The 27,768-nt window shown below is 42.3% G+C and overlaps 2 protein-coding genes and 1 long non-coding RNA gene across 3 annotated transcripts; 1 reads left to right on the top strand and 2 right to left on the bottom strand.

The window, feature by feature from the left end:
* Positions 1 to 373: 373 nt before the first annotated feature.
* On the top strand, positions 374 to 20,181 carry gpr179 (G protein-coupled receptor 179). Its single transcript, XM_018677435.1, is given in 12 exon segments — positions 374 to 1,325; positions 2,161 to 2,269; positions 7,208 to 7,304; positions 8,067 to 8,290; positions 8,524 to 8,592; positions 12,144 to 12,253; positions 12,667 to 12,905; positions 13,011 to 13,149; positions 13,262 to 13,364; positions 14,383 to 14,529; positions 14,918 to 17,588; positions 17,591 to 20,181. Coding segments are annotated over 12 exon segments (5,451 nt in total). The 5' UTR covers positions 374 to 402; the 3' UTR covers positions 18,211 to 20,181.
* Positions 3,014 to 12,177, bottom strand: LOC127142442 (uncharacterized). Its single transcript, XR_007813181.1, has 3 exons — positions 12,084 to 12,177; positions 9,991 to 10,166; positions 3,014 to 3,048 (listed from the first exon to the last, which is right to left on the bottom strand). It is a non-coding gene; the product is annotated as an uncharacterized LOC127142442 (long non-coding RNA).
* Positions 20,090 to 27,224, bottom strand: mrpl45 (mitochondrial ribosomal protein L45). Its single transcript, XM_018677484.2, has 8 exons — positions 27,111 to 27,224; positions 26,260 to 26,455; positions 25,129 to 25,246; positions 24,841 to 24,939; positions 24,116 to 24,164; positions 23,876 to 24,025; positions 22,744 to 22,917; positions 20,090 to 20,674 (listed from the first exon to the last, which is right to left on the bottom strand). The coding sequence occupies exons 1-8, from the start codon at positions 27,171 to 27,173 to the stop codon at positions 20,576 to 20,578; spliced, it is 948 nt and encodes a 315-aa protein (XP_018533000.1). The 5' UTR covers positions 27,174 to 27,224; the 3' UTR covers positions 20,090 to 20,575.
* Positions 27,225 to 27,768: the final 544 nt, after the last annotated feature.

Genomic DNA, 27,768 nt, shown 5'->3' with positions numbered 1-27,768 from the left:
CGGACTGCAGAGATGCGGGGCTCGCTCCCCCTGTCAGCCGCCTCTTCCCACCACCGAGGACGCGCAGGTGTGATGTTGTTTTCTTGCGAGCGCAGGAAGGCGCGTGCGTGTGCCCGTGCGGCGCACAGATGGAGCCGTGCGCTCCGAGTGTGAGCGGCAGCGCCGCAGACAGAGTGGTCGCGCTCCTCCCGGACACCCGCCGCCGCCGCCGCCGCCGCCGCACCTCCCTGATGTGAAGATGAAGAAATCTCTGCGGAAAGTCCGAACCTCCGCCAACATGTGACGTTTTTATCTCCTCGAGTTTATTAGTAAGGGGTCAAGAGCCGAAAAGAGACGGTGTGGTCGGGGTGTGACCCCCTCCCTCCCCCCACCCTCCACCGCCTCCCCGAGAGTGAATCAAGGATGGGTCCTGTTTGGCTTCTTCTTCTGCTCCCGTCCCTCCTCAGAGCCCAGGTGACTCCAGACTTCACACCAGGAGTCCCGGTGGAGGCAGTCAACAGCACGGACTCTTCACTAAACAGTACCAGAACTTCAGACATCTCCACTCGCCCCTCCGGTTCTCTCGGACCTCCAGAGCCTTCTGGGTTTGCAGCCACGCCTTCAGAAGCTCCCACAGAGGAGGAGGATGACTGGTCACCAGCTGAGACCTTCTTGTACACCGGAGACTCTTCTGCTCTGGAGGTGGCTCGCTGCTCACGGGCGTACAGCTCCCCGGGCCAGACCGGATCCCTGCCTGTCAGCTTCAGCGCCCCCCTCCGTCCGGCTCTGGATGCACTAGCCAGCACTGCCAACTTCCTCAACATGATCTTCCAGGCCAGTGACCTGCGGGAGAGCACGGTGCAGGAGGACATGGAGTGGTACCACGCCCTGGTCCGTGCCCTCCTGGAGGCCGACGCGCTCATCCAGCGGGCCCTGCTCACCTTCGACGCCGACCCCACCGCCCCGGTGCCACAGCTGGTGCTGCGCGCCACCCGCAACCCGAGGGCCAAGGTGCAGACCATCATTCTCCAGGACTTATCCAAGGCCTGGGAGAGCCTGCACCCGCCCGCCCCGGCCCCCGACGACAGCTGGTTCAGAAGCTTTAAATTCCCAGAGTCCAACCAGCCGATGGCGGCCCTGTCCAAGCGGGTGCTCCTCAATGACCTCAGCACCTTGGACACACCCAAGTGGGGGCAGGGTGACAGCTACGTGACAAATCGCAGTGGGGTGCGCTGGGCGAGCGCCCCCTTTCTGGACTGTAAGGACGGACGCTTCGTGCCGGGCTGGATGCTCACGCTGTCCACGTCTTTCTACGGCCTCAAGCCCGACCTGACCCCTGAGTTCAGGTTAGGGGCCACACATACACACACACAACCAAGCTGTCTCATGCTGATGATGTCACTTATTTTACACAGGTGTAGTGCTGCAGAGTTTGGACGTCATCAGTTATTGGTGCTGATTAACCTCATCAAGCCACAGGTCTAAAACTACCAACTCCTCAAAGCCCCCTGACATGTTTACATCTCTCTCCCAACTCTTTGATTTTGCACAAATTATTTAATCTTCTCGCAGGTTTCTGCAAACCTGGAGCATTAAGTTAGACCTTTTTATTTAATGCCTCCTGCCATCTGGAAGGAGAGAGCTGAGATTCTCCAGGGATGAAGTCTCCAGTAAATATGCAGAGCAGTCTGCTGGGTAGTCTCTATCATTAGTCCAGGTTAGGACATCTCTTATCTTGGGTTTGTTTCATGCTTTTCACTGAGACTGGAGCAGTTTCTCTTGCCAGTAAAACATATTCAACACCAGGATGACATTTCACAAATACTCAGCTGAGTCTGAAATTAGATTTTACCTGAAAAGGACAGAAGCTTTGCAATTTTCAGCAGCAGCGTTTGTTCTTTTCTTCTGCCTTTCTAGTTCTGTGTTGGCCCCTGTGACCTTTCCTCCAGCACTCAGGAGACATGTTTGACAGGCGTTTGGGTTTTTATGTCAACAGAGTTGGATAAATTTTGACATTTCAAAGGGGAATCCACTTAAAGGCCTCGCAGGTTTCTGCAGAGGAAACATGGAGCTTAAGGAGAAAATAAGATGAGGTGTTCAGAGACACTGTTTGTGTTTACTCTCTGTTTACACACCTGTCTCTTTGTGTGTGTGTGTTTTTTTGTTTTTTTTTTGCATCAGAGGTGTGATCCGTGTGGACGTCAACATTCAGGACATCGACTTGGACCAGTGTGCAACAGGAGACAGCTGGTTTGCTGATACACACCAGTGCAATCGCACCACCATGGAGGTAAACACAACAACACAAGGACCGAACAGAAACTATCTGCTGTTGGTTTTTATGAGCTGAAGCAGATCAGAAAGGTTTATGTTTGAGGTTAAATGTTCTTGTTTATTAGTTGTGGACAGTTCAAAAACTACCCAGCAGATTTCAGTGAAATTTGGTGGAAAGTTAGACAACAGGCCAAGGAACAAGTGGTTGTTTTTGCTGCAGATATAGATCTAACAGCACCACCATGTAGCCATTTATAGACGGCTTTACATTAACGATGGGGACGATGGTTGGTCTTTGGTCCACACTTAAATTTATCAACAACTATTGGGATGGATTACCATGAAAACTGATCGATATTAAAGGTTCTCCAGATGATAAATCTTGGTGATCATCCCCTGACATTTCATCTAGCGCCATTTTATCAGCAAGTCAGAGTTTTCACTTATCCAGTAAAATATCTCAACATCTACAGGACGGACTGACACATCTGTTGACCTTTTAACAGCCGCATCAGCAGTCTGACATTTTTGGTCATGGTTAAAGGAAGCAGGCATAAAAGGTCTCCGCAAATATTGGATGAATTGCCATGAAATGTGTACACTAGCAAAAAACCTATTGTCATACTGTTTTCTGTCGTGACTCTTGAATGCACCATGCAGTTGCAACCAAACTGAGATAACCCAGGTCACCTATGGGTTGGTTTGGGAATTCATACCCGAACATAAAGAAAAACATAATGAAAATGTCACCTTACCTGTGAAGCATCAAAAATGGTGAACGTCCATGGAAATGTTCTGAAAACCAAGACAAAAACTGAAGTTTAGTATTATCCTTAATGAAGTCGTCTCGTAAAGCATCCATTTTGAATCTCACAGGAGTTGTTTAGCTTAAAACATGCTTCAGCTTTACACGTGTTTCTATATGTTTTCTTTTGGGGATCACGTGTTGAACATTTTATTAGATAGTTTAAAGTAGAGAGCGAGAAATTACGTAATAAAGCCGAACACTGGTTGTGCCCAGGACAGTGGCTATACGGTACATACTGTACTGTACCTTAGATTAATGAGCCATCAGGATGTCCCCTTTTTGTGTAATACAAAATCACTTTCAGCCTATCAGCCTCGTCAGTTAATGAAATAATCATCTCTGGCTTAACTCTTTTTGCCGCCTGTGGTGTTTTTTTTAGGAACTTCTCTTCAGTTTGAAGCAGTGTGTTGATAGAGACGGAAATTTGGATATTGGACGACTGATTTGTCTCAGATCTCGTCCGTCATTCACCACTCACACCTCCAGTTTTCTCAGCAATTAAAATAGTCCTGGAGTTCTGGAATATGGTACTTGTAGTAATGCTGTTAACGACTGCACCATTTCATTAGATCAAAATACATCTACAACTTTCTTCAGCTTTGTCACTTTAGACTGATTTATGATGTTTGAAAACTTGTCAACAAGGGTTTACAGGCAAACTGGAAGACAATGGGAGTCCACAACATGAAGGACAACGTACAAATGGCCAAAGAGCTGGAAACTGGAAGCTGGTGGGAGGAAAATTATGAAAGAGGGACTGGTGGGAAAGACTGAGGGCATCTGTTGGGTGGATGGAGAATGGCAGGACACAGAACAGCCAAAACAAACAACACAGAGAATCTCTACTAGATTTGAAGTGGATTAGGAGTTATTATAATTCTAAAATGAAGGGATAAGAAGGATATAACCCATTGAAAATGTTAGTTAAAATGTATATAAACTGAAGTAATTAGTGGTGGTTGCTTATCTAGGGGTGCACCTGACAAAAAGGTTGGGAACCGTTGGCCTGAACTGTAGACGAACTGTTTAAACTGTCTAACTCAAGTTTATGACTTTTAGTTACATCACACAAATACACTCTAAACTGTTTGCGACCTCCCAAAATGGTTTAAGCCCTTTCTGTCTGAACTCATTGCTCTGTTTTTTTGCCTTTTTATCCTTTCACCCATTCACACTTCCACCCTTCTGTCTGCTCGCCCATCCCCTCCATCCCCTCTGCCGCCGTCACCACCAGTCTTTTTGCTTCAGTCTCCCTTTTCCCTGCCGGCCCGTCTGTCCAGACCCAATCCTCTACCTCTCATCTCAGCCGTCTATTTAAAGATGGCTGTGCTGGGTGGCGGGCTGCGGGATGATCTGATGGATTATGGCGATAATCCAGCCCCGCTGACATACTTCCCCTTTATGCACCGCACTCACAGAGGTTTGAAACACAAGAGAAGAACGGTCCCAAAAATCCCCAAATCCACATGGCACCCTTTGTCCCATCCTGTCCTACCTGGCTTAGAGGATTCAAACCCTTTGGCTGAGCAGAGCATGTAGTGGGTCACCCACTTTCTTCTGTCCTGGGTCTGGGTGTCTTGTCGTGGTGTCATCTCGTCATGTCTCCTATCATCTTGTCATCTTTGTCCTGTCATGTCCTCTGATGTCTTTGTCTTGTATCATACATCATCTAATCTCTGTTAATCTTTCCTTTCTCATATCATGTTGCCTTGTCCTTTTCACGCCTTGTCTCATCTCAGTCTTCTCCTATTGGTCCTTTCATGTCTTGTCTCATCTTGTTTTTCTTTGTCTTCCTCTGTCCTGTCTCAAAATTTGATGCCCTGACTTTCTATGTCTTGACTTGTCTCTTCTCATCACATATGATATCATCCCATCTCATTTTTTAAATCTCTTATCATTGTGTGGCATCTCACATAGTCCCTCTGTGTCTTGCCTTGTCTCATCTTGTCTCATCTTCTCTTACTGTGTTTTTTTATTGTCTGGGTTCATCTTGTCCTGTTTTCTTTCATTCTGTCTCTTCCCTTCTCATCATCTCATGTAGTCTCTCCCTTTATGGTCCTTTCATGTCTTGTCTCATCTCATGTCTTTCTTTTTCCCTGCCTTTTTTGATGCTTCATCTTGACCTGCCCTCTCCTGTCTTATCTCATCTCATTTCATCTCATATTGCTCATATGTCTTTTTAATGCTTGTTTTTTGTCTTGCCCTGCTTTCTATCATTCCATTTCATTTCATCTCAGATCATGTGGTCGTCTCCTTTATGGTCCTCTTATACCTTGTCTCATCTTCCCTTGGCCTATCTCATCTCATCTTGCCTCATCTTACCTCACATCATCTCATATATTGTTTTTTCCTTATGGTTGTTTCATGCCTTGTCTTGTCTCATCTCATCATATCTCAGTTTGTGTCATCTCATCATATTTCATCTCATGTCATCTCATGTAGTGTTTCCCTTATGGTCCTTTCATGCCTTGTCTTCTCTCATCTCGTCTAATCTCTTCTCATCATATCTCATCTACCTTGTCTCAATTTCCCCTGGCATGTCTCATCTCATCTTGTCTCATCTCATCTCATCTCATCTCGTCTCACCCTGCCTTATTTAATGGCTGCCCTCATCGTGTCCTTTCCTTCCATCTCAGTAGTAGTTAATCAGACACACTACCCACAAACAAGAACAGAGGCAAAACTCAGGGTTGATTCTAAGCGAAATGTTTGCTTCAAGTCATCCATGATAATATATTCCATCTTTTGGAGCTTAGTTTCTTGAATGCATTGATGTAAACCACAGACTACGAGGCACGTGCAGCTGTAAAGCGTTTGCAGTGGCCGGTGCGATGACCCACGGTTTCAAGTTAAACATGACAGACGAGCGAATCCACTGATTTACTACTACTATCTGTTGAACTGAGATGCATCCAGAGAATGAAGAGAATTAAGTTGACCGCTGTGTATAATCCATATCACATTAATGTTCAGCTCGTGCCATCAGGTCTTTGAGCATCTGATAAGGGGGGTTGTGAGTTTGTATATACATATGTGAGGCCAGAGTGTGTGTGTGTGTGTGTGTGTGTGTGTTCAGTGTGTGTGTGTGTGCACACATTGGAACAGGATTTCTCTAGAAAAGGATAATGCTCTCAGAAGAGGCATTATGTGTCCATTTAGCTTTTAACTTAGATTAACACACAGAGCATCCAAGTGTGTGTGTGTGTGTGTGTGTGTGTGTGTGTGTGTGTGTGTGTGAATCTGTCTCTCTGTCCCGACTGGCTAAATTGATGCTAGCATCAGCAGGAAATAGAGTGAGAGAGTAATGCCACCTCGTTTTTAACCTTTATTCATTCAGCTTCTGTTAGCTTCAGCACTGCTTCATGTCCTCACAGTTCAACATTATTCAAACCTGCAACACACTTTGTTTTGGTTTTGATCTATTCCTCAGTTTTTTCTGGTCAGTTAAACACCATTTAATTTTATATTTACACATGGACGGATTATGAAACAGTGGGCTCCTGGTCATAGAAATATAAAATGCCTTATTAGAAAGGAGCAAGAACCAGACTGAGTCGCAAAACACCATTTTGTAGTCAGTTGAGTTTGTGTCTGTTTTGCATCTCATTCGACTACAAACATTACTGCCTCTTTGTAATCAGTTTGCATCTCCTTGTAGTAGTTTTATGTAGTGATTTTGCAGTCTCTTTGTTGTTGTTTGTATGATGTTGATGTTGTTTTTGTCGTCTCTGCATACATTTTGGCTTCTCTTTACAGTCGTTTATGGCTGTTTTGTTTCATTGTAATTGTGTTATGCTGCATTGTTGTGAGGACAAAAAAGGGAGGGAGTTAAATGAATAACAATATTTAAGAGCTATGGATTTTATTCCTGTACTAACAAAGTCTCAATAACACAGCACCAGCAGAGACAGTAGGAGCTGTTAATGGACAACAGTAGAAAATGTTTACTGGGCAGTTGTCAAGTGGATATGTGCGTAACTGTGTTTAACAAAGCTTTCCAGTTTCCATTTTAGTTTGATTAGGATGTTTACTGGAGATACTGTTTCCATGACGGAGACTCCACCTCAGGCATCAAACCTGAGGAGGATAGAAGAAGTTAAAAAAAACCCTGAAAACCTGAACATTTTTTCTGTTTCTTCTCTACAGTGCATCCCAATTCCAGGTCGGGGCTTTCGACTGGGTCAGTACTGCTGCCGCTGCAAAGAGGGCTACTACAACCCTGAGATAGCCCTGCAGGACCCAGGTAAGTGGATCACTAACCTCTGTCCACAGCAGCTAAAACAACCTAAAGAAGCTACTCCTGAGATTTCTGCCTCAAATAAAGCCAATTCCAGGTAAAATCTCAGCTAAACCCTCCGCACACTACCTGCTCAGCAAATAGAGACACAGTTAGCAATTAGCTTGTGAATAAAGTGAGGAGTTGTTGGAGACCAAAACAGAGCTAAGAGAAGACTTAAAAACGACTGCAAATGAATGCTGATGTTAGCTAATACACTAGCCTAACAATCTAAAGCTGGTGATTTTGTGGTAGCTGCATATTTTTCCATTTGTTTTGATCTTTTTTCAGGTCATTTGTGCACAAAAAAAGCAATTAATGCAGCTGCAAGTGAACCGTGGCTTGCTGTAGCTGTGACAATTCAGCAGATTTTTACAAAATGACTGATTGATAACAGAGCGATTAACTACACAAACGTGTTATGCTAGTTTGGGAGGATTTTTTTGCTCATAAAGTTTCAAAACAGACTCATAGATTGGACCCTTTAAAGACACTGTCCCATCCTACCTGTCAAGGAGTCTTATAGTACCCTGACCAGTGCAGCAATAAGGATCCAATCCCTCACTGGCTGGTTTTTGCAGTAGTGGACAGAAAATTTACCCCCAGCTTCTTGTTCTCAGTATGTATCTGTATGCGCTGTGTGAGGGTTTAAAGGTGTAAGTCACATGTATACGAGGCCCTCACATGGGATTGTGTAGGTGTAGCTACATGTGTCCGTGTGTGATGCAGATGGCGGCCCTGTGAACGTGAGCGGCGACGGCGGCGGTATGTGCTACCCGAACATGCCCATCTGTCTCCCGTGCTGGCCGGGCTGCAAGAGCTGCCAGGACGGCGCCCCCTGCTGGGTGCAAGAGGACTGGCTGCTCAGGGCCGCTGTGCTGGCCATCCAGGGGGTCTTCATGCTCCTCATCTTCGTCAGCATGCTGGTGGCCTACAGGCATCGTCGCAGCCGGGTGAGCCAGGGCTTTTTGGCCCAGCGGGGCCACCGTATGGAAGGAGTTTAGATGAAGGGAGGACAGTGAAGCTGTTCCAGGCTGTGAAGCTGTGTTTTATTCAGCTGAAATGTCCTTTTTGATCACATAAGACTGTTAAAATCTCAAGTTTAATATTTGTTGTGAGGTCCTTTAACCTCTCAGCCAGCACCACATCTTCCCATAACTTGTCCTCTTCCTCTTCCTCCTTCCAGAGGATCCGGGCGTCCGGCCTCCTGCTGCTGGAGACGATCTTGTTCGGCTCTCTGCTCCTCTACTTCCCGGTGAGTGTGGCTGAGAGAGTGTGGCAGATTAGAGCTCTTTACAGATCACTGCACCGCACAGCGCAGCGGATTATATCATAATGGACGATTTGTGGGCAGGGTGAATGGGGTGAGGGCGTGTTTGAATGAGTGTGTGTGTGCTGTAAGTGGAGATGGAAATGGGGTGGGTGTGTAGTCGCCAGTTTTCATAACGTCTCTCTGCTCCATTGATAGATTATCAATCAATCTTTGGATTCATTTTACCAATTAAAGAGCCGTTAACGTAAGTCAGCCAGTGACTTTTCATCCATCCATCTGAAAGCGTCAGTCGATGGGAGCTCGCTCCTGCTGACGCAGAGTGATTCCGTGTGTGTGCAGAGCTCTGATTATTGATCAGTGATTGAGTTTAATGTGATGTGTGAACAGTGGTAACGTGTTGTTTGTAGAGCAGCTCTGCTCCTGTTAACTGCACACAAGTTTCAAAATCTAAAATGATGATCTTTTCCTCAAGTAAAAATAGCAGCACCACACTGTAGAAATACTTTACTTATATAATACATATTAAAAATAAAAAAGTAAGAATTCATTTTAAAGAATCTGAATAATTTGGGGTTATAATTATTGATACATTAAAGTGGGATTATTTTAATGACTATGCATACTGCCACATGTTTTTATCTTATAATGATACATCATAATTTATTTGTTGATCATATTTTGTGTCATTAATCTGAATCTGCAGAGTAACTAAAGTAATCTAATAAATGTAGGGGAGTAAAAAGTGCAAGATTTGTCTCTGGATTGTGGTGGAGCAGAAGCAGGAAGTAGCATAAGATGGAAATACTCAAGTTAAGTACAAGTATTTTGGAATTGTCTTCAAGTAAAGTGATTAGGTAAATGTACTTAGTTACTTTCCACCACTGTTAGTAACATCTCTGTAAATTTATGTCAGTTTTAATCATTAAATCTTCACATTTGCAGCTTGCATTGCAGATTTATTCTGGTAACAAACTAAATGAGTACTTTTTTGTAAATAGTAACTGAACAGATTACAAGCTGTAGATCAAAACTAAACAAGGTTAGAACACTGGAGACAGCACCACAGGATTTCTGATCGGGCATTTTGAGAACTGGATTTGATTTTCCCACCCGCTGCCATCTTGGCAGGTACAGGAGACAATCCACATTATTTTTGCCTGAATTAGGATTTTTTAGGATTACGATTAGGAGCCCAGGTTCAACCGAGGTGGGACGAGTGCGATAGGCTGAGACACCTGTCAGTTAAGCAAAGCAAGGACGTACTTATCTATCAGGTAACAGACCCTAATGTTTTGATATCGGCTGTACAGAGGTTAAATTTCATGCAAAACCATCTACAGTAATGTCAGATAGTACAAAGGTGAACTGCAGCCCACAGACCAGACTGTAGTTCTGAGAGCCGAATGTCCCAGACGAAAGGTCAGAGGTCACTCTCTCATCTCATCTCATCTCAGCGAGGGGTCAGCTGTGATGGGGTTTCCATTTCATCTACAAACAGTCACCTGCCGGAGGGCTCGTTGTCTGGTGTGCACACGTGTGGAGGATGGTCACGGATGCTAAAAAGCATTGATTGAATTGATTAAAAGACATTTAGAACTCACTACAGCAAAGAAAGACTCACTTCCCCGTGTTCATCTTAAGTTTGATTTTAGCCGGGAGTCAAATTGCAGAAACGCGTCTCTAGACGGGAACAAAGGCAGCAACATTCGTGGGAAAAGCATGCTAAAAGTTAGGTCCTTAAATAATACTTTTAAACCCTTTTCACACCAAAATTAGCGTATACATGTGGTTTTTTTTAATGTGGATAAACCCAGATGTTAGCAGGTATTAGTTGTGACCCAGACTTGAAGTATTACGTTGGAAATACAGTCTCCTTTTACTGCCATTTAAAATCAAAAGAGAAAATCGTAAATATAAAGCATCTCCCCGTGGAGGGTTTTTCTCTAATAAGTGAAATATTGCCAGTTCAACAAGCAGGATTAGCAGCCTTTGAACTGCAAAAATGGATTTTAAAAATCCATTATTTTGGCAGCCAGTGTGAGAGTTTAAACCACTCTTCTTCTGTGGTGTCCTTATTTCTCAGCCTGTAGCTGTTTCCCTCCAGAGAAAATGCCTAAACTTCTACACAATGAATGAACTGTTAATGCACCACAGGCAGGCACTATCCCTTTTAATTTCACAGAGGTTACTGGTGTTTTTTGGCTCTCCCCACTTGCCGTAGCTGTAGATTAGATCCTCAGGAGCAGCTCCGTCTACAACCGAGACCCCCGGTCTGCCTCTGAGCTCAGACCCTTTCTCCTGATTAAACTCTGGATGTTTACTGCACCTCGTCTCTGATTCTATACGTGTTCACTCCGAGCTGTTTATCCCTCATGAGTGGTTTGAACACAATGATGTAAATTTGCGTTCACATTTTTAGGCTTTAGCTGATGCTCTTATCCAGAGTGACTGACACTGACTGTCGCAGCAGAATGAGCTTTAATTCCTGGATTACCGTCATCCACTCTACTGTTACGTACTGAGCAGCAGACGACCACAGATACAACATGTTGTTTGAGTGTGACTGGCTGAAAGTATTAAGTGTAAAAATGGTATTTAGTTCAGGCAGTTTTTATCTATACAGATCTCCTTCTTTGTTTCCCCTCGAGTAGGTTTAAGGTATTCAAGCTTATATTTTTTTACTAGAGCACCAGCTTTCTCTGTCACATTAGTAGTAGCAATAGTAGAAATAGCACCAGGAGTTGCAGTAGTAGTAGCTACACTTCTAGTTGCAGTAGTAGCTGTTGTACTGGTGACAGTTGCAGTAGCATTAGTGTTAATTAGCAGTGCAAATGAAGATTATTTTCACTCTTGATTAATTTGCAGATTATTTCCTCAGTTAATCGATTATTTTATTGATCATCCTAAAGCCAAAGACACTCAACAACCATCAAAACCCCCAAAAATATTCAGTTTACTTTATCATAAAACAAAGTAAAGCAGCAAATTCCCTCTGGTGAGAATCTGAAACCAGGAAATATTTGGGAATTTTACTTGAAACGATCAATTGATCATTTTTTGTTTGTTTTTGTTGATCAAGTAATCAGCAAATCATTTGCTCTCTAGTTGTACACATCACATCATATCATCACAGTAAGTAGAAAAAGTACTCGTAACAGAGTAATATTAGTAGCAGTAATAGGTAAAGTGTACAAGTTGTAGTAGCAGTTGTAGTACTGCTTCTGTAAAAGCAATATTCGTAGTAAAAGTATTAGCAGTAGTAGTAAAAGCGGTGGCAGTGGCAGTAGTAGTGGTTTCAGTACTAACAGTACTTGTATGGTACCAGTAATAGGCACAGAAGTACTACTAATGTTACTTTTGTCTATAAACGTTACAGGCGCTTGTACAGTGAATATTATAGTAGTTAAAATAGTAGTGGTAGTAGAAGTCAAACTAGTCAGGCATTAGTATGTATAATGAGTTGATTTACACACCTACAAAAACTGTCGTCCACACTGCTGCTGCTGCAGTTTGACTCTCTGTCGTCCCCGCAGGTTTTCATCATGTACTTCAAGCCCAGCACCTTCAGGTGTATCCTGCTCCGCTGGGTCCGAATGCTCGGCTTCTCCATCGTCTACGGCACAGTCACTCTGAAAATGTACAGGTAGGTTGATGTTTCACTTACTTTTATCTTACACGGCTACATTACAACAAAACAAAAACAAACTTAAGTGAAATGACCGTACATTAAGGTTGTTAAACCTCCAAAGGTGGTTTTCCCTTATTCTCCCCAACATTCAGAGGCCAATTTATTAGGTACACCTGTATAATCTAATCCAATTTGATGCAACAGTTCTGCCAAAAAGTCAAATTCTGTGATTCAATTATATGTTTTAACATCAAGTTTTTATCATACATTATATTCAGAGGTGTTCCTAATATTCTCATCACCTCATGTTTGTAAGTAGGGAGGATGAAAAAGTAGAAACACCTCCTAATAAAGTGGCCACTGTGTCTACATTTGTCTACATTTTCTGTTCAGCAGTCAAACACTGATTTGTTCTTACCTTTGCGCAGGGTCCTGAAGGTGTTCCTCTCACGCACAGCCCAGAGAGTGCCCTACATGTCCAGCCTCCACTTGCTGAGGATTCTGGGAGTGATGCTGATGACGGTCAGCTGGTTCCTGTGCGCATGGACGGTGGGCGTCCTGCAGAACCGCGACAGGAACATCCCAGTGTTCATCACAACCACCACGTCGGACGGACAGGGGTTCAACCTGTGTTACCTGGACCGCTGGGACTACATGATGGCTGTGGGTGAGTGGCAGTGGAGAAAGGTCGGAGTTGAACCAAGAAACTAAAGTTAAATAAAGTCCAAACTAAGCCATTGCTGTTTCCCGTCCTTTCTTTCCTCTGCCATAGCTGAGCTTCTGTTCCTGTGCTGGGGGAGCTCCCTGTGGACCGCCGTCAGGCCGGTCCCCTCAGCCTTCCACGAGCCTCGCTACATGGGCATCGCCATCCACAACGAGCTGCTCCTCTCCTCCATGTTCCACGTGTTCCGGTAAACACTGAGCACACACCTGTAAAACCAAACCAGCAAACCAAATATACCTGAGCAACAAGCACAGTCCAAACACAGCACACTGATGTTTGTTTTCACCTGTCTTCTGCAGGTTCACCTTTCCCTCTCTTCATCCTGATTGGATGTTGCTGCTCTCCTTCACGCACACCCACGTCACCATCACTGTGACGCTCGCTCTGCTCTTCATTCCCAAGGTACACTGCATTTTTATGAGTCATGAGTTAATCCATTCTGGGGTAGAATAAGTGGTCAAAAGGAGAAAAATGTCATCAATCAAGTATTATTACTCTTAATACTTGAAATATTCTTACCTCAATAAAGATCACTAGTAGTGACTTATTTGCACCTCATGGAGTAAAGGGACAGTCAAATATTTTTGGCAAAGTGGAAGAGAAGTGAAAATAAGTCCAATTTGATTATTTCAGGTTGCCTCTCAAATGTTGAATTTTTACATCTTGCAAACCAAATTTTTGTTCATCCTCTGTACAGTTGCCATTTTAGGACACCTCAGACTCAACAATACATTGTCAAACTTGTCAGCCTCAGCTGTTGAAAGGCACTCCAGTGCTAGGTAGCTAAATGCTAACATTTATGCTACAATTTAGCATAAGTTAGTGTAACATGCTAACTTTTGTAATACATGTATAAGATGTTATTAAACTTCTACAGGCAATAGTCTTTATACGTTTTTGGGGATCGTGAATATCTCTGCAAAACATGATGAGAATCCATTCATTATTTCTGGAGAAATTTCATGGACTTGAGTGTTGGACCAACAACCCAGCAGATCAACAGACCTACTCACATCAAAAATTGTGTTTACATGGACATGAGAATCCCAGTTATGAGGTTTAGACTGTAACCATTAACCTCAAATCATAGGCTTTTGACTTGACTTGCTCCACTGAACATGTTGGGAAACCGATGTCCTGTAACCTGTCTGCGAAGGACTTGAATAGATCAGCATTTTAATACTTTCTCCAATCTTAATTACCAGATGTATTTAACCTGCACAGGCCGTCAGCCTTCAGACACCTAGATAAGATGTATACCTGCAACAGGGCCCCGGTTTCTTTTGGAGTACTCTAGCTAGCATATGCAGGTCTCTGAAAACCAGGATAAGGGCTTTATCCAGGCTTCTGAAATGAGACACAAAGAAGCAACTCAGTTAAATGTTTACATATGAATTCTATGTTTGTGTTTGTTCGACAGTTTCTTCATGTGTCTAAGCCTGGGAGGGAGGAAATTGCAGCAGAGGTGTATGAAGACGAAGTGGACCTGCGGCGCTCCGGCTCGTACCTCAACAGCAGTTTTCACTCTGCTTGGAGTGAGCCCAGTGTGGACCCGGAGGACTTTCGGGTAAACTCAGAGCGATGTTATCACTTTACATTGGGATTTAATTTACAAACGGTGGAAGAAATTCCAAAGGTCACATTTAAATAAGGAAAATAAATATCCCTTAATTTCAGTTATGACCACACGTAGACTCACTTAAAAAGATCTTAAATGTATTATAATTAAATCATAAATTAACAGGAGATACCGTCGGCAGTAGAATGGACATATGTTGTATGACCTTTCTCCACCCTTTATCCTTTTCTTATCCTAAACTGTGTTCTTCTTACATGAAAACATGTCTTCTACCTTTCCTCTGACTTGTTACTCTCCTTGTCTTTTCCTCTCCTTAAACATTTCAACCACCTCCTCAATCCCTTCATCAATTCCCTCCCTTCTTCACATGCACCAGGATGAACTGAAGAAGTTATATGCCCAGTTAGAAGTCCACAAGACGAAGAAGATGACCGCAAACAACCCTCATCTGTCAAAGAAGCGAAGTTCTCGATGTGCACTGGGAAGGTCCATTATTAGACGCATTGCTGAGATCCCAGAAACAATGAGCCGACAGTGCAGCCGAGAGGAGAAAGACGGATCTTTCCGCAGTAGAAGCGTGAATCTGTCCGACTCTTTTAGGAGGACCCCAGATACTGTCAGTATCAGTTACAAAAGTTCAATGAAAACACCGTCACCATCACCATCCATGCGCAAATCCCAGAGTGATCATCACTATGTCAGGGAAAGAGACTCTTCCTTGCGTGACTCCACATTAAAGCCCCACACTGCAAAGAGATCCTCCCAACGATCTGAGACAGACTCCTTAGATATTCCACCAGGGGTCTGCAAGTCAGCCAGTGCCCAGAATTTGACAATTGATACTAATCTCCTGCATCCAGATCACACCAGACTTCATAAATCCAGGAGTTTAACCTCTACCACCACCCACTCTATGGAGAATATACCCAAGGTTAACAGAGCCGGCACAGTGCTGACAAGATCCAGGCAGAGCATTTCCATTAGTGATCAGACCAGGAGTGCTCTCCAGTCAGAGTCATTTGACAAGGCTGAGGTCTGTCCTTGGGAGGTGGAGCAAGAACCATCAGGTGACAGGAACCAGAAACATGTCACCTACGCAAACTCTCAGGCTTCTGAGGAAAAAAGGCCACCATCTCCACAGGCGCTTATCTGTCCGTGGGACCATATACCACCTGTAGAAAAGACTCCTTCAGAGGATAGAGGATTACAAGGCGAGACTGAGTCTCCCAAACCACAGGCTCCTGTGTCTGCAAGTGCTCCAGGTTCTCCAAGACCGAAGGTCACAAAAGATCAGCGTGTCTTCTCCTTCCGCACCACCACCACTAAGTGGCTCTCTGTGAAATCAATTATGGGATCCATGGATGCAGGAAGCAGATCCAGTAAGGAAGGAAATTTAAATAGAGAGGATTCTGTCTCTCAAAAAAGTCAGGAGAGTGCTTCCACGACACCCAGATCAGGAGCATCTAGTAGACGCCCGAGCATGGAAAAGAGGACACTGGGGAAAAGAAGTATGACAACCACAGATGGAAAACCATGCCTTGTGAAGCAGAATGCAATCAGACTGTCCTCTGGGGATTCTGGGGACAGAAGCCCAAGAAGGCTTGTGATCGTAAAATCTGCCGTCTACCCTTGGGACATGGATGATATGCAAAAAGATGGCACCTATGAAAATGTGTTTTTATCAAGGCAGAACAGCAAACGCAGTAGTATAAGTTCGTGGGAAACTGCCAGCAGCTCTAGAACTCCTTCAACACACAGAAGAGGTAGTAATCGAATTACACCAGTTCGTAATGTTTCTCATGCAGATGTGTGTCCATGGGAAGGAGCTGGAACTTTGCAGCAAGTAGAGGGACCAAAGAAGCAGCAGAGCATTAAAGCAGATGTCTGCCCTTGGGAATCCCAGGTATCTGAACAATCCAGTGTATGTCCATGGGAATCTAAAGAGCAAGGGAATGTGAGAAGACAAGGAAGTGTCCGTGGTGATGTGTGTCCTTGGGAATCACAAGATATTCCTGTTATTGCTCATGCAACCCTGTCCAGAGATTCGCACAAACAACAGTCTTTGAAACCAGCAAACGTTTGTCCTTGGGAGACTGCAGAATCTCCCCAACCTTCAAGACAAGATAGTGAATATGCTAATGTTTGTCCTTGGGATGTTCAGGAAAAGGCTGAAGTTGTGTATGAAAACCTAAATCCTTTGGACACCCAGGGAACACTGACTGTGCCCTTTCAGCAAGAGGTTATGAAACCTGCCATCTATCCTGGTGCACCAAAAGATATCTTAAATAATGATCCACCTGTCCATAACTGGGGTAAACAAGGGACCAAAACAGCAGATAGTTGTCCATGGGATTTCCCTGAACCTCCTAAAATCATGGAAGGTATTTGTCCATGGGAAGAAGGAAGCACAGAGCCGACAAATACAGATCCAACTTCACAAATGACCATCAAGGTAGATATTTGTCCCTGGGAAACTGGAAATCCACAAGACTCACAAGAAGGTGTGTCGATACAGACACAAGGAAAAGACAACATAAAAGTAAACATATGCCCCTGGGAAACGGAGTCCCCTCAACAAACTGCAGCTACCAAGACAGTGTCACAGGGACAGGGAAGATCGACAGACGTTTGTCCGTGGGAAACTGGGGAACCAGAATCAGGAAAACCAACGACACCCAAAACAAAAGCGAGTCAAGTAAGGCAAGACACAGCTCGGGCAAATGTTTGTCCATGGGAAACTGGGGAACCAGAATTTGGAAAACCAGTGACCCCCAAAATATCTGAAAGTCTAAGGCAAGACACAGCTCGGGCAAATGTTTGTCCATGGGAGACAGAAGAAGCAGGGGCAGTCAAAACAGAAGTATCTAAAGTGTCAGAGAAACTACAAGGACAAGAAAATTCCCAGGATGATGTCTGTCCATGGGAAACAGAAGCCCCAAAAGTTCTGAAAAAGCAAGACAGCACTCGGACGGATGTTTGTCCGTGGGAGACTGAAGAACCAAAAGTTCTTAAAAAACAAGACAGTGGTCGGGCAGATGTTTGTCCGTGGAGACTGAAGAACCAAAAGTTCTTAAAAAACAAGACAGTGGTCGGGCAGATGTCTGTCCATGGGAGACAGAAGAACCAAAAGTTCTCAAAAAGCAAGACAGCGCTCGGGCAGATGTCTGTCCATGGGAGACTGAAGAGCCAAAAGTTCTTACAAAACAAGAGACTGGTCGGGCAGATGTTTGTCCATGGGAGACAGAAGAACCAGGAAATCCCAAAAAACAAGATAGCGCTCGGGGAAATGTTTGTCCATGGGAGACCGAAGAAAAGCAAGACAGCGCTGGAGCAGACATTCATTTGACAGATCCACAAATGTCAATCAAAAGCAAAGCTGATATTCACCACAGTGAGAGAGATGAAGTCACAGAAGACCAGGGGCCAGTTATTGTAGAAGAGATTCCAGCTGACATTAGCCCAGAGCAGATAGATGACTCTAAAGGAACCTTAGCCTTGGGTCGACGTGATGCTTTGTGTCCCTGGGAACTGGTAAGGAGCAGCTCTGGCTCATTCACAGACAATGCCTCAGACGTTTTTACATGGGAGCCTGAGAATATTCCAGAGGAAGATGAAGAGGACGATGCAGAATGTGCTGCTGAGGCTCTTGTATTCCCACCTGACTTGTGACCTACATCTAGCCAACATTTACTTTTCACTTTTGAACACTCCCGCTAACTCAGGAGGAATGTGAACTCTATAAAGCCATTCCGCTGGTACCCTGTTGGTAGTCAGGGGGAACTTTGTTTTTAAACTTCCCCTGCAGCTGGTTTGGGGACAGCAGTGTACAACTAAGACACCGGTAGTAAAGACTTGATGTGCTGGACACTTTGAGTTGTGCAAACCTGACTGACAATGAGCTTTCTTTATACTGAACTATATATTGCAAACTCATTATGTCCCTCATTGATCCAGCAATGACCTACAAACAGACATTTTTTGGAATGATGGAAGGGCATCTAAAGCAATTAGATGAAGTCCCTTTTCTTCCTGCTTCTACTCCTCATTATAAATTAAAATGTTTTTGTGTCTTTGTATGTTTTAGGTGACAATTCACATTTGCCATGTATGTACAGTATGTTGGACACATGGCCGGGATGAGTATATCGCAAAATCTGAACTTAACGAGCCCACAGCGCTCACAAACGCAAATATAGCAGAGGACCTACGAGATGAAACTCTCATCTTAACCAGCATACACACGATAAATTCAATTTAATTTTGTTCTTTTGTGGAAATATATTTTTAATGTAGAAGAAAGTGTTAAGTGTCAAGCAGTGCCGCCAGGACTACAATGGATGTCAAATTACATTTCAATCACGTATTAATGATTGATAAAACTATGCATACCAGTTTACTCAAGTGACTCTCTCGCTTTTGATTCAGCCATAATGATGGGTAAAGTAACATTCAACCACTTAAATAAAACAATGCCAAAAACTGCATAAATCACCATAAACTCAGACTTATACCCTAAAAATCCAGAGTGAATACTGCATATTTTTTTATATCTGAGATCTGTATAAAATTGTCTCTGCTTTTTATGTGAATGCAGTTCACTGGAAACCAGATCACAGAATTTGGACAATGAGATTTACAAACAGGCTGTGAAGACTACATACTTTTACAATGTTAATGGCAGTTTCAGAGAACATCAAATTGTTGGATTATATATATATATACACTTAAATTTTGAAATTTGCTCAGTCCAAATGCTGCAAATAACACAAGTTAGGGAGGTCTTTAATGAAAAATAGAGATGCTCCCAATTAGATGATTAGTCGAATGATTGCAAGTTCAGGTTTTGGTCAAGTACATTAGTTTTCATCTGGATTCTTTAAGCAGATATCTAAAGGAGCTAGATTATAAGAGATCCTTCTGCAAGAATTCATTAATATGCAAAGATGGGACCATTGTAAAAATGATGATGCAGATTTTTTTGCTTAAATCAACTTATGGATCAGTCAAAGATTTCTTAAGACTATTATATTACCTAATGATTTTTCATCAAGAGTGGACCTACATTTCAGTGTCTGACATGAGTCATTCCACAGATGATTGCAACTTTGTAAAAGCAGGATTATTTTGGAAAAGGGTTTATGTGGAGTAAAACCTACAATATTACCAGTTTCTGTATTGATGTTATTAAGTCAAATGTCTATGCAACAATTATTCTGTGAAATTGACAGTCAGTTGTTTCAGTTGTTGTCAGTGATGATTATCAGCACGTCTGCTGCTGTTGCAGCTTCAGGTTTCTTTCATTCAGTGATCTCATTGTTAAACACTGCGCCAAGTTTTTTTTGTCAGTGAAGTGACCTAGTTTTGTGAGCGTTGTTGCATGTTTGTGTGTTTTTGAATGAGCGTGCTGTAATTTGTTGTCACATTAAAAAAAAAAAGGAAAATCTAATATTGTTGTAACACACCCCTCGTTTTGCAGAGAAACAGCCTATGTACGGTTTTCAATTTTGTATGTATCTTCTATGAAAGATTATTCTGAAAAAAGCTGGTGTGGAGAGAAGCAGATGGGACACTTTATTTTTGTAATTCCCGAGGTCGACATGCAGTATATTCATCACAGAAATAAACCGTACAATTTCTGGAGATCTGTACATTTTATTTTTTACATGTACACATTAAATTAGTCTCATGAAGAAAACATAAAAAATGTGTGAAACTAAACTGAGTTGAAGTCACGAAAAGGGCTGTTGTTATTATTCCATGTTGAGTGTGATGATTTTTTTCTGTAGAGTAAGAAGCAGCTTTATTGGCTTCGGGACACGGTGGTTTGTTCATCCTAAAACTCACCTGCTGCTTCCACCGTCTGAACGGCCAAAAGCCTTTTTCAAACAGAAAAAGAGGCTCCAGAGGAAGCCTGGTTTCCTGCCAAGGTGGACAAACTAACCATCCACAGCCAAATTTTAAACAGCATTTGGCTCATGGCTGGTGATAATGTCCTACTGCGGTTTTCATGGAAAGAGCAGCGCCATCTGGTGGCCTATTTATACCACTGAACTGCCGCTGGTTTGGGAACTTCATGGTTGAGGGCATCGAACTCTTCTCCGGGCCTCAGCTTCGGACCGAGAATCATGACGGTCTGGAAGAGAACAAGGAGCAGATCAGTAGCAAAATCAAAACATCATCACATAATATGTAACAAGTATCTCCAGTATCCATCCACTCTACAGCCCATTAACGCCTCATTTTGTTCAGAAGAGAATTAACCTTCAGGACAAAGACAGGCAAACCAGTTTGCATCATTCAAAACAGTGGGAAGGGACTGGAACTTAAATGACGACATTACTCTAAAAGAAATGTCCTGACCTCAGTTGCTTATAAACTAAATACCAATAAAAACACAAAAAATAGCAGTAGATTAAGCTGAAACTGTGTAAAATCTATCTTTGTTTAGTTTTTTATTTTGTAGGCTACAGCTGGTGAAAGCTCGCCCTGCTTTCTCTTTGTCAGTTGGCTTGACAGATTGTGATTGACAGGTGGCAGGAGCCTAAAATAACCACAGACAATTAGTCAAACCGCAGAGGTCTGGTGGGAGCTGCTGTGGCATTATGCATGTTAAAACCAACAAGGTGAATTAAAAGGAATGAAAAATATCAAATGTAAAAAGAACATCTCTCCTGTTAGTTAATCTATAAACTCAGTTAATCTCATTTGTTTTCCTGTTATAAATGAAAGGGGTGAAAGGACCACATTTACACCGAGGTCCATTGCAAAGTAAAGAGATGAGACTGAAGCAGGTGTCACTGGCAGAGACTGTGTCATCGCGGTTATATTCATTTGACAAAGTGACAAAACACTTGTGCAGAGCACTGAGGGTGAAGCTTTTTTAGATTCTGTCAGAGAAGAGTAAGAAACGGCTTCCAGGCAACATTACTGCTCCATCTGTCAGGTATATCTGAGACACAGCAGGGGCTGACTCACAGATTTAAGGTGATTATGTTCTACGTTTTGCAGTGAAGCGTATAATGCAAGTCATCTTCTATTCCTGTCTTATACTCGCTGAGCACTTTATTAGGAACGACATGCTAATACAGGGTGGTTCTTCCCTTTGCTCTTAAAACAGCCCCTGTTCTTCTGGCTCTGGATTCAACAAGATGTTGGAAACTTTCTTCTGAGATTCTAATTTCTGCAGATTTGTCAGCTGCACATTCATGCTGCCAATCACCACATCCCAAACTGTCTTGTTTATTAAAACCAGTCTGAGACGATTATCATGCTGGAAGAGGTCGGTAAACCGTGGCCATAAAGGGACAGCAACATGACTCAGACAGGCTGTGGTATTAAAACCATAATCGATTGGTACTAAGAGGCGCGAACTGTGCAGAGAAAACATCCCCCACAACATTACACCGCCGCCACCACCAGTCTGGACTGTTGACACGAGGCAGGTTGGGTCCATGGATTCAGGCTGTTGAAACCAAATTCTGACCCTACCATCTGCTGCCTCAGGAGAAATCCAGATCCATCAGACCAGGCTACGTGTTTCTAGTCTTCAACTGTCCAGTTTTGTTGATTCTGTGTCCACTGCAGCCTCAGATTCCTGTTCTGACTGACAGGAGTGGAACCTGCTATGGTCCTCATTGTTTTATTTAAATTTTCCTTAGGGAAAAGTGCTAAAATTCATTGCAAATATATATATGATATATATTTAGATATGATTTGGCGTGGAGTAACCCAGTTTGGATGCACGTCCATGCTTAATTTTGGCTTATAATATGTTTCTCTGCACAAGTTTCTGTTCCAAGATTCATGTATGAGGTTATCTACAGTATTATGCTGTGATAAAAACATATGAATAATGTTATTAGGTATTCTATTCTCACGTATATAAAGGTTACTCCCGTATTGATCTGGGCCAGAGCAGAATTTGGACTCAAATCAAACACCAGATATTTCAGCCTCTGTTTTATGACAAGGAGCGAAAGCCATTAAGAGAGGCATATGTGACAGCAAGGACAAGAAAAATAAATGATATTAAAAATCTTACATATTCCATCAACCTTGTTCACGTGGTCGTTAAAGTGAAGTATGAACTGGCCAGTTAATAAAGGTTTTTTAATCTCCTTTTGACAGTGAGAGTGGCTTGGACCTCTGCCTTTTTCTTACTAAAAGATAAATGTTGTCAGCCGGTGCAGAGTAGAAGGTCACCTTAATAATTGGATCTTTGGCGGGAGCCCAGGACGGCACTATTTTTCCGTGTAACCTCCATCGGCCATAAGGGTTGACGAGGTGTCGCTCTATAACCAGGTACTCCAAGACGTCCTTCGGCTGCTCCTCGCTGCCCAGCATCAGCCTCCCGAAGCGGTCGTAGATGGCCAGAGTCTGAAGAACAAGAACACATCGAAGAGGATTCATTACGTCTTGATTGTAGCGTCCACTAAAGTGCTTGATTCCCACAGAGACAGAGCTTTTTATTAAAGAGTCATGATCCTTTTAGTTTAACCAGAAACATCTCTATATATCACTACCAGACTCCATTAACAAAAACAGGGATTTTTTGAAGTATTCAGATCATTTACATGAGTTAAAAAGATCATTTACATGAGTTAAAGAGCCACTAAATAACAATATAAACAAACAGATGGTTTTCACCTACGATTCCTGCAGGTGCTTCAAGGTTTGAGTTATTTTTAGGCTGCAGCATTTGAACTTACGGTCCTAATGTCTGTTTGCTGCAGGGGTTGTCTTTACTTCTTTTCACTTCAAAAATCAATGCCTGAACTTTTCAATACAACTACAGCTGGTCAACAAAATCCAGCAGCACAAGGGCACGGATTATATCAAACAATGTCCAAATCTGCAACTTATACTCATAAGTGGCTCCTGGAATAAACAATAAACATCTAAAACACATTCCTTGTGGTATTATGATAATCTTAAATGGTTTTTGAGGACTTGATCAGTTGTTTCAGGGATCTTTATTTTGTCAACAGTTTTAGAGCCGAGGTTAACAACACCACTGGTTTTCCTCTTCATAAATAAATGGAACAGTTTAATAAGAGGAATAAAACATTGTCAATGATCTCTGATCTGAGCCTGTTCCATGATGACATCTGTATTCCCATTAAATCTCAGTCACTTATTAGAAGGATAATCCTGTTGAGATGAATCATCATGTTTTAAAAAATAAACTATGATGCATACATTACATTTAAATGTAAGTAAATGACCGTATGCTCGGTCATCTCATATATCTGAGAAACAAACTAACTCAGACTTTGACAAAAAGTCTTAAAGTCATATCATAATTGCTCTGGAACCATCACCACCTGGATCGTACCTGTCTGGAGTGCATGCGGACTGTCACCTGGCCGTACACGTTGCCTTTGGCGACCATGTCGGTGCAGCGGGCGTGGACCACTCTGGGCGGCTCCAGGGACTCGATGAAACTCCAGCGGATGGTCTTGTAGCGGTTCCCCCTCGTCATCTCCTGAACACGGGACAGAGGAGCGACGGGAGGAGTTACAGAGCGGTGTTTGATGTAAACGAGTAGAAAACGTGCAACTGAATCAGAACTTACCGGGTAACATCTTTCTGTTACCAAGGAGTGAAGCTTCTCCTTGTTAAACCTGCAAAAACAAGACCAGAGGTTTAATCTTTCTCTCGCCACCTTAAACCAAACATTACCAGGGCAAATATAACAAGTGACAAAGGACAACACACTGAGGAGAACATAAAGTATCAGACAGCTTGAACACAGTAAACTAACAACACTAAATCATCTCAGGGCATCAGCTCTATAATATATGTATTAAACCTAGAGCAGCTCTCCAGTTTTGATGTGTTTACGTCTCTAACTTTGTCTCAAATGCCTGAAAAAGGAAGTAAAACAGACGATTACTGTGTGTTTTTGTCAGTGATTTATTAATACTGTTGTAGAAAATGATGATCTGAGGGTTTGACTGTGAGAGAAGCTTAAGTTGCTTCTCTGTTTCTGGACCTGGCCTGTATAAACTGTGGTGTTTTGTAGGCCCATGCACAGTTATATGCATAACACAATAATAAAAACTGGTTAATTGTCAAAATATGCTGAGCAATGCTAGTTTTTTTAGTCTGATTTGTCAAAAATGCAAAGGAGCTTTCTTTATTTGAGTGTTTTCCTGAGCTGAGAGCAGCACAAGTGTTTCTGTCACTTCTATAACAAATGTCTCGCTGTTAGATTTGTTATTCCTCCCTGACTCTGAGGCTGAGAGGAGCTGTGTCAGCTGGCCGAGTGAGGTGAGAGACATGAGTTCATTTTCTTACTGTGTCAGAGCGTTGTGAGCTTCAACAAAGATCTCTTGAGCTCGCTCTGCAAAATCCCTGGTTTTGAACAGAGAGTCGTGCTCTTTGATTTTACGAATCCTGTGAAGACAAAATGAAAAACGGCCGACCTTTTAAAATGCTTTGGATTCAATTCAGTGACGCAGCTGTAATAAAAAAGAAAAAATAACACACTCACACCAAACACAATTCTCTCCTGCAAGCCAAACATGTCTGACAGGAAAAGCATCTGTACAGGAACAATGTGACAGCTTAGAAAAACAATCTTACGCCAGCTGAGAGGTAGCGCTCTGTCGTATCTGTTCAGCTCGTTGTTTCAGGCCTTCTTTAGACAGAGTGGAGAGACGAGCGTCACCCTCTGGGGGGACGTAGGGGTCGAACACGCCCGCTGGTAAAGACAGCAGACAGGACTGATCAATCAGAGTGCACCCTCCAACCACGGAAAGTTTTCAAAATAGATAGATTCAGTGCATGACTGATGTCTGATTGATGAAGAGCAGCTCCACACAGAGACTGAACTGGCATTTATTATCAAACACAACAGCAGCAGCTCTGGTTCTGACAGCTGAGAACAAATGTGCTGAATTTAAGAGACTAGTGCCTTTATTCAGATGACTACTGCATCTCTGAGCAGTTAGCAACACACACACACACACATATATATATATATATATAGACAAACAAACATCTCCTTCTATGAAAACTTTGTTTTAATTTAACAAAAGAAAATCTTAAATGTCCCAAACCACTGAACCTCTGCCAACATCCCTGATATTTTTCACTGATTCAAAAATAAGACAAAATCCTGTCATAAATAATAACTGTGACAAAATGATTATTTAAATTAGAAACAGAAATTCTCATTAAAGAATATGAACAACATAAAGAAGAACATCTTCACAGTTTTTGATGCCAAAACCACATTCAGTCGGCACTGAAAAAATGTTGAGGGTTCAGTACCCAGACCTACTGGTTACCTGTTAAAGTCACTGGTAAACCATCACCTTAATTCTATGAGCATTAGTCTGAATGGACACTGATTACTTGATTATTTGCTCAAACTACACAATTTTCTAGTTTTTAGTTCTGAATTCCTGATATTTCCTGAGTCAGATGTTGTATGTTTTCTTTAAGATACCTAATAACTGGCTAATAATACTAATACTAGTAGCTTAGGTGTTATTTTTAAATATCAGGTGACTCGAGTTGTGTGATTCTGCTTTGCCCAACTGAGATTTTTAACCAAGATCAGGTCACTGCTTTCATCTGCAGAGAAGGTCATCCATGCTTTGATCCCCTCCAGACTGGACCACTGCAGCGCCCTTTATCCTGGTAACAACATCCAAACACTACAGCTCATACAAAAGTAGTTAGTTAAGAAAAGCAGCTTTTTTTTTTTACCGGTGCAGGAGATGTTGATGGGCCTCTCAATGTTCTCCTGTTTGCCAACAATGCCTGCTGCTCGGGCCTTGGCCTCGGTGAATCCCTCCATCTTCGTCTTCATGCCAACTGCTGGAGGGATAAAGTACCGCTTCTTGGTCCGGACCGGCAGGAAAAGTGGACCAGGGTGCCGCACATCCAGAGACACCTCGGCGTTCTGAGAGAGGGAGGACGAATATGATCACAGAGGTTTTATAAATTGTCAGTCTGTATTCAGTGGTCACTTTATTAGGTTCAATCCAATGCAGCTGCTCTGCCATGGATTCTCATAATGTTTCACTTTTTGGAGACACTGTCAGAAAGATGACAATTTACTTCTTTGTGTTTATTATTGAAGTCGTATTTTAAGGTGGTGTTGTACAGTACATTTAAGGGGGTTTCTAATATTCTGCCCCTCCTCGTGCATGCAGTGGGGTGGATAAAATATTAAAAACACCTTTAATATAATCCACCACCCACTACGACTCTAAATAGTAAGACAGTCAAAAATCTGCCTTTCAAAGTCACAATCATGAATAAAAAGTCAGAATTTTAACTTGTTTGCACTGTCATAATTCAGCCTCAATAACTCCAATAATTTCTACTTCATGCGCCGTCATTTTGACTTAGAAATTTCTTATTATCTGTTTTTATTTTCACGGTGAAAACATTCCTGTATGTCCTGACAGTTAGCTAACGCTAGCTAAGCTAGCCCCGGGAAAGACTGTGAGCGGCGCCGCGCGTTCAGAAGGAAACAAACGAGCTGCTTCTTCGTCATATTCTCTGTCTCATACTGTTTAAAAACAGTAAAGTGTTATTAAATGTGTCGTTACCGTCAACCTGCGGCATGTTGCTCTGTGAAGGGCCACCAGCGTCCTCCTCATGGGCATCGCCATCTTTCCGCCGTTTAGCGGAAAACAGTGAAAAAACTCATTTCCGGTTGTCACTTTCAAAATAAAACTTTATTTTATTACCGCCAGTGAAAAACAATAAAAATAAATTAAAAAATGAAAGTATAGAAGAAAAGTCATGAAAAGAAAAAAACGATCATGGTAAGAATTTTTTTAGACAATTTTTTGTCTAAATTTGACATAAAAAGTCAAAATCAAGAAAAAAGTCAAAATTATAATAAACTCTGAATTTTGACTTACAATGTAAAAAAATAACGTGACAGAAAGTCAAAATTATGAGGTGCAAACTCAAAATAATGAGATAAAAACAAAAAAAATTACTTACTGTTTCAAAATTATGACTTTTCTGTATAAAGCACCTGTCTGTATAAAGCAATAAAATTCAACAGCATCACAAACTACAGCCTCCAAAATGATCATACAGCTGAATCAACTTCTCTTTACAAACAATTTCAATAAAAACAGAACATTATAATTAAGTAATATTGGACATTAATCAATACTGTTGTATTAGTTTTTTTTTATTATTATTAGTTATTAGTTTCAGCTTGGAGTACTTAATAAACTAATTTATACATAC

The sequence above is a fragment of the Lates calcarifer genome, linkage group LG5 (genome assembly GCF_001640805.2).
Source record: "Lates calcarifer isolate ASB-BC8 linkage group LG5, TLL_Latcal_v3, whole genome shotgun sequence".
NCBI lineage: Eukaryota > Metazoa > Chordata > Actinopteri > Centropomidae > Lates > Lates calcarifer.
The sequence above is the reverse complement of the archived record's forward strand: the minus strand, read 5'-3'. Positions and strand labels throughout refer to the sequence as shown.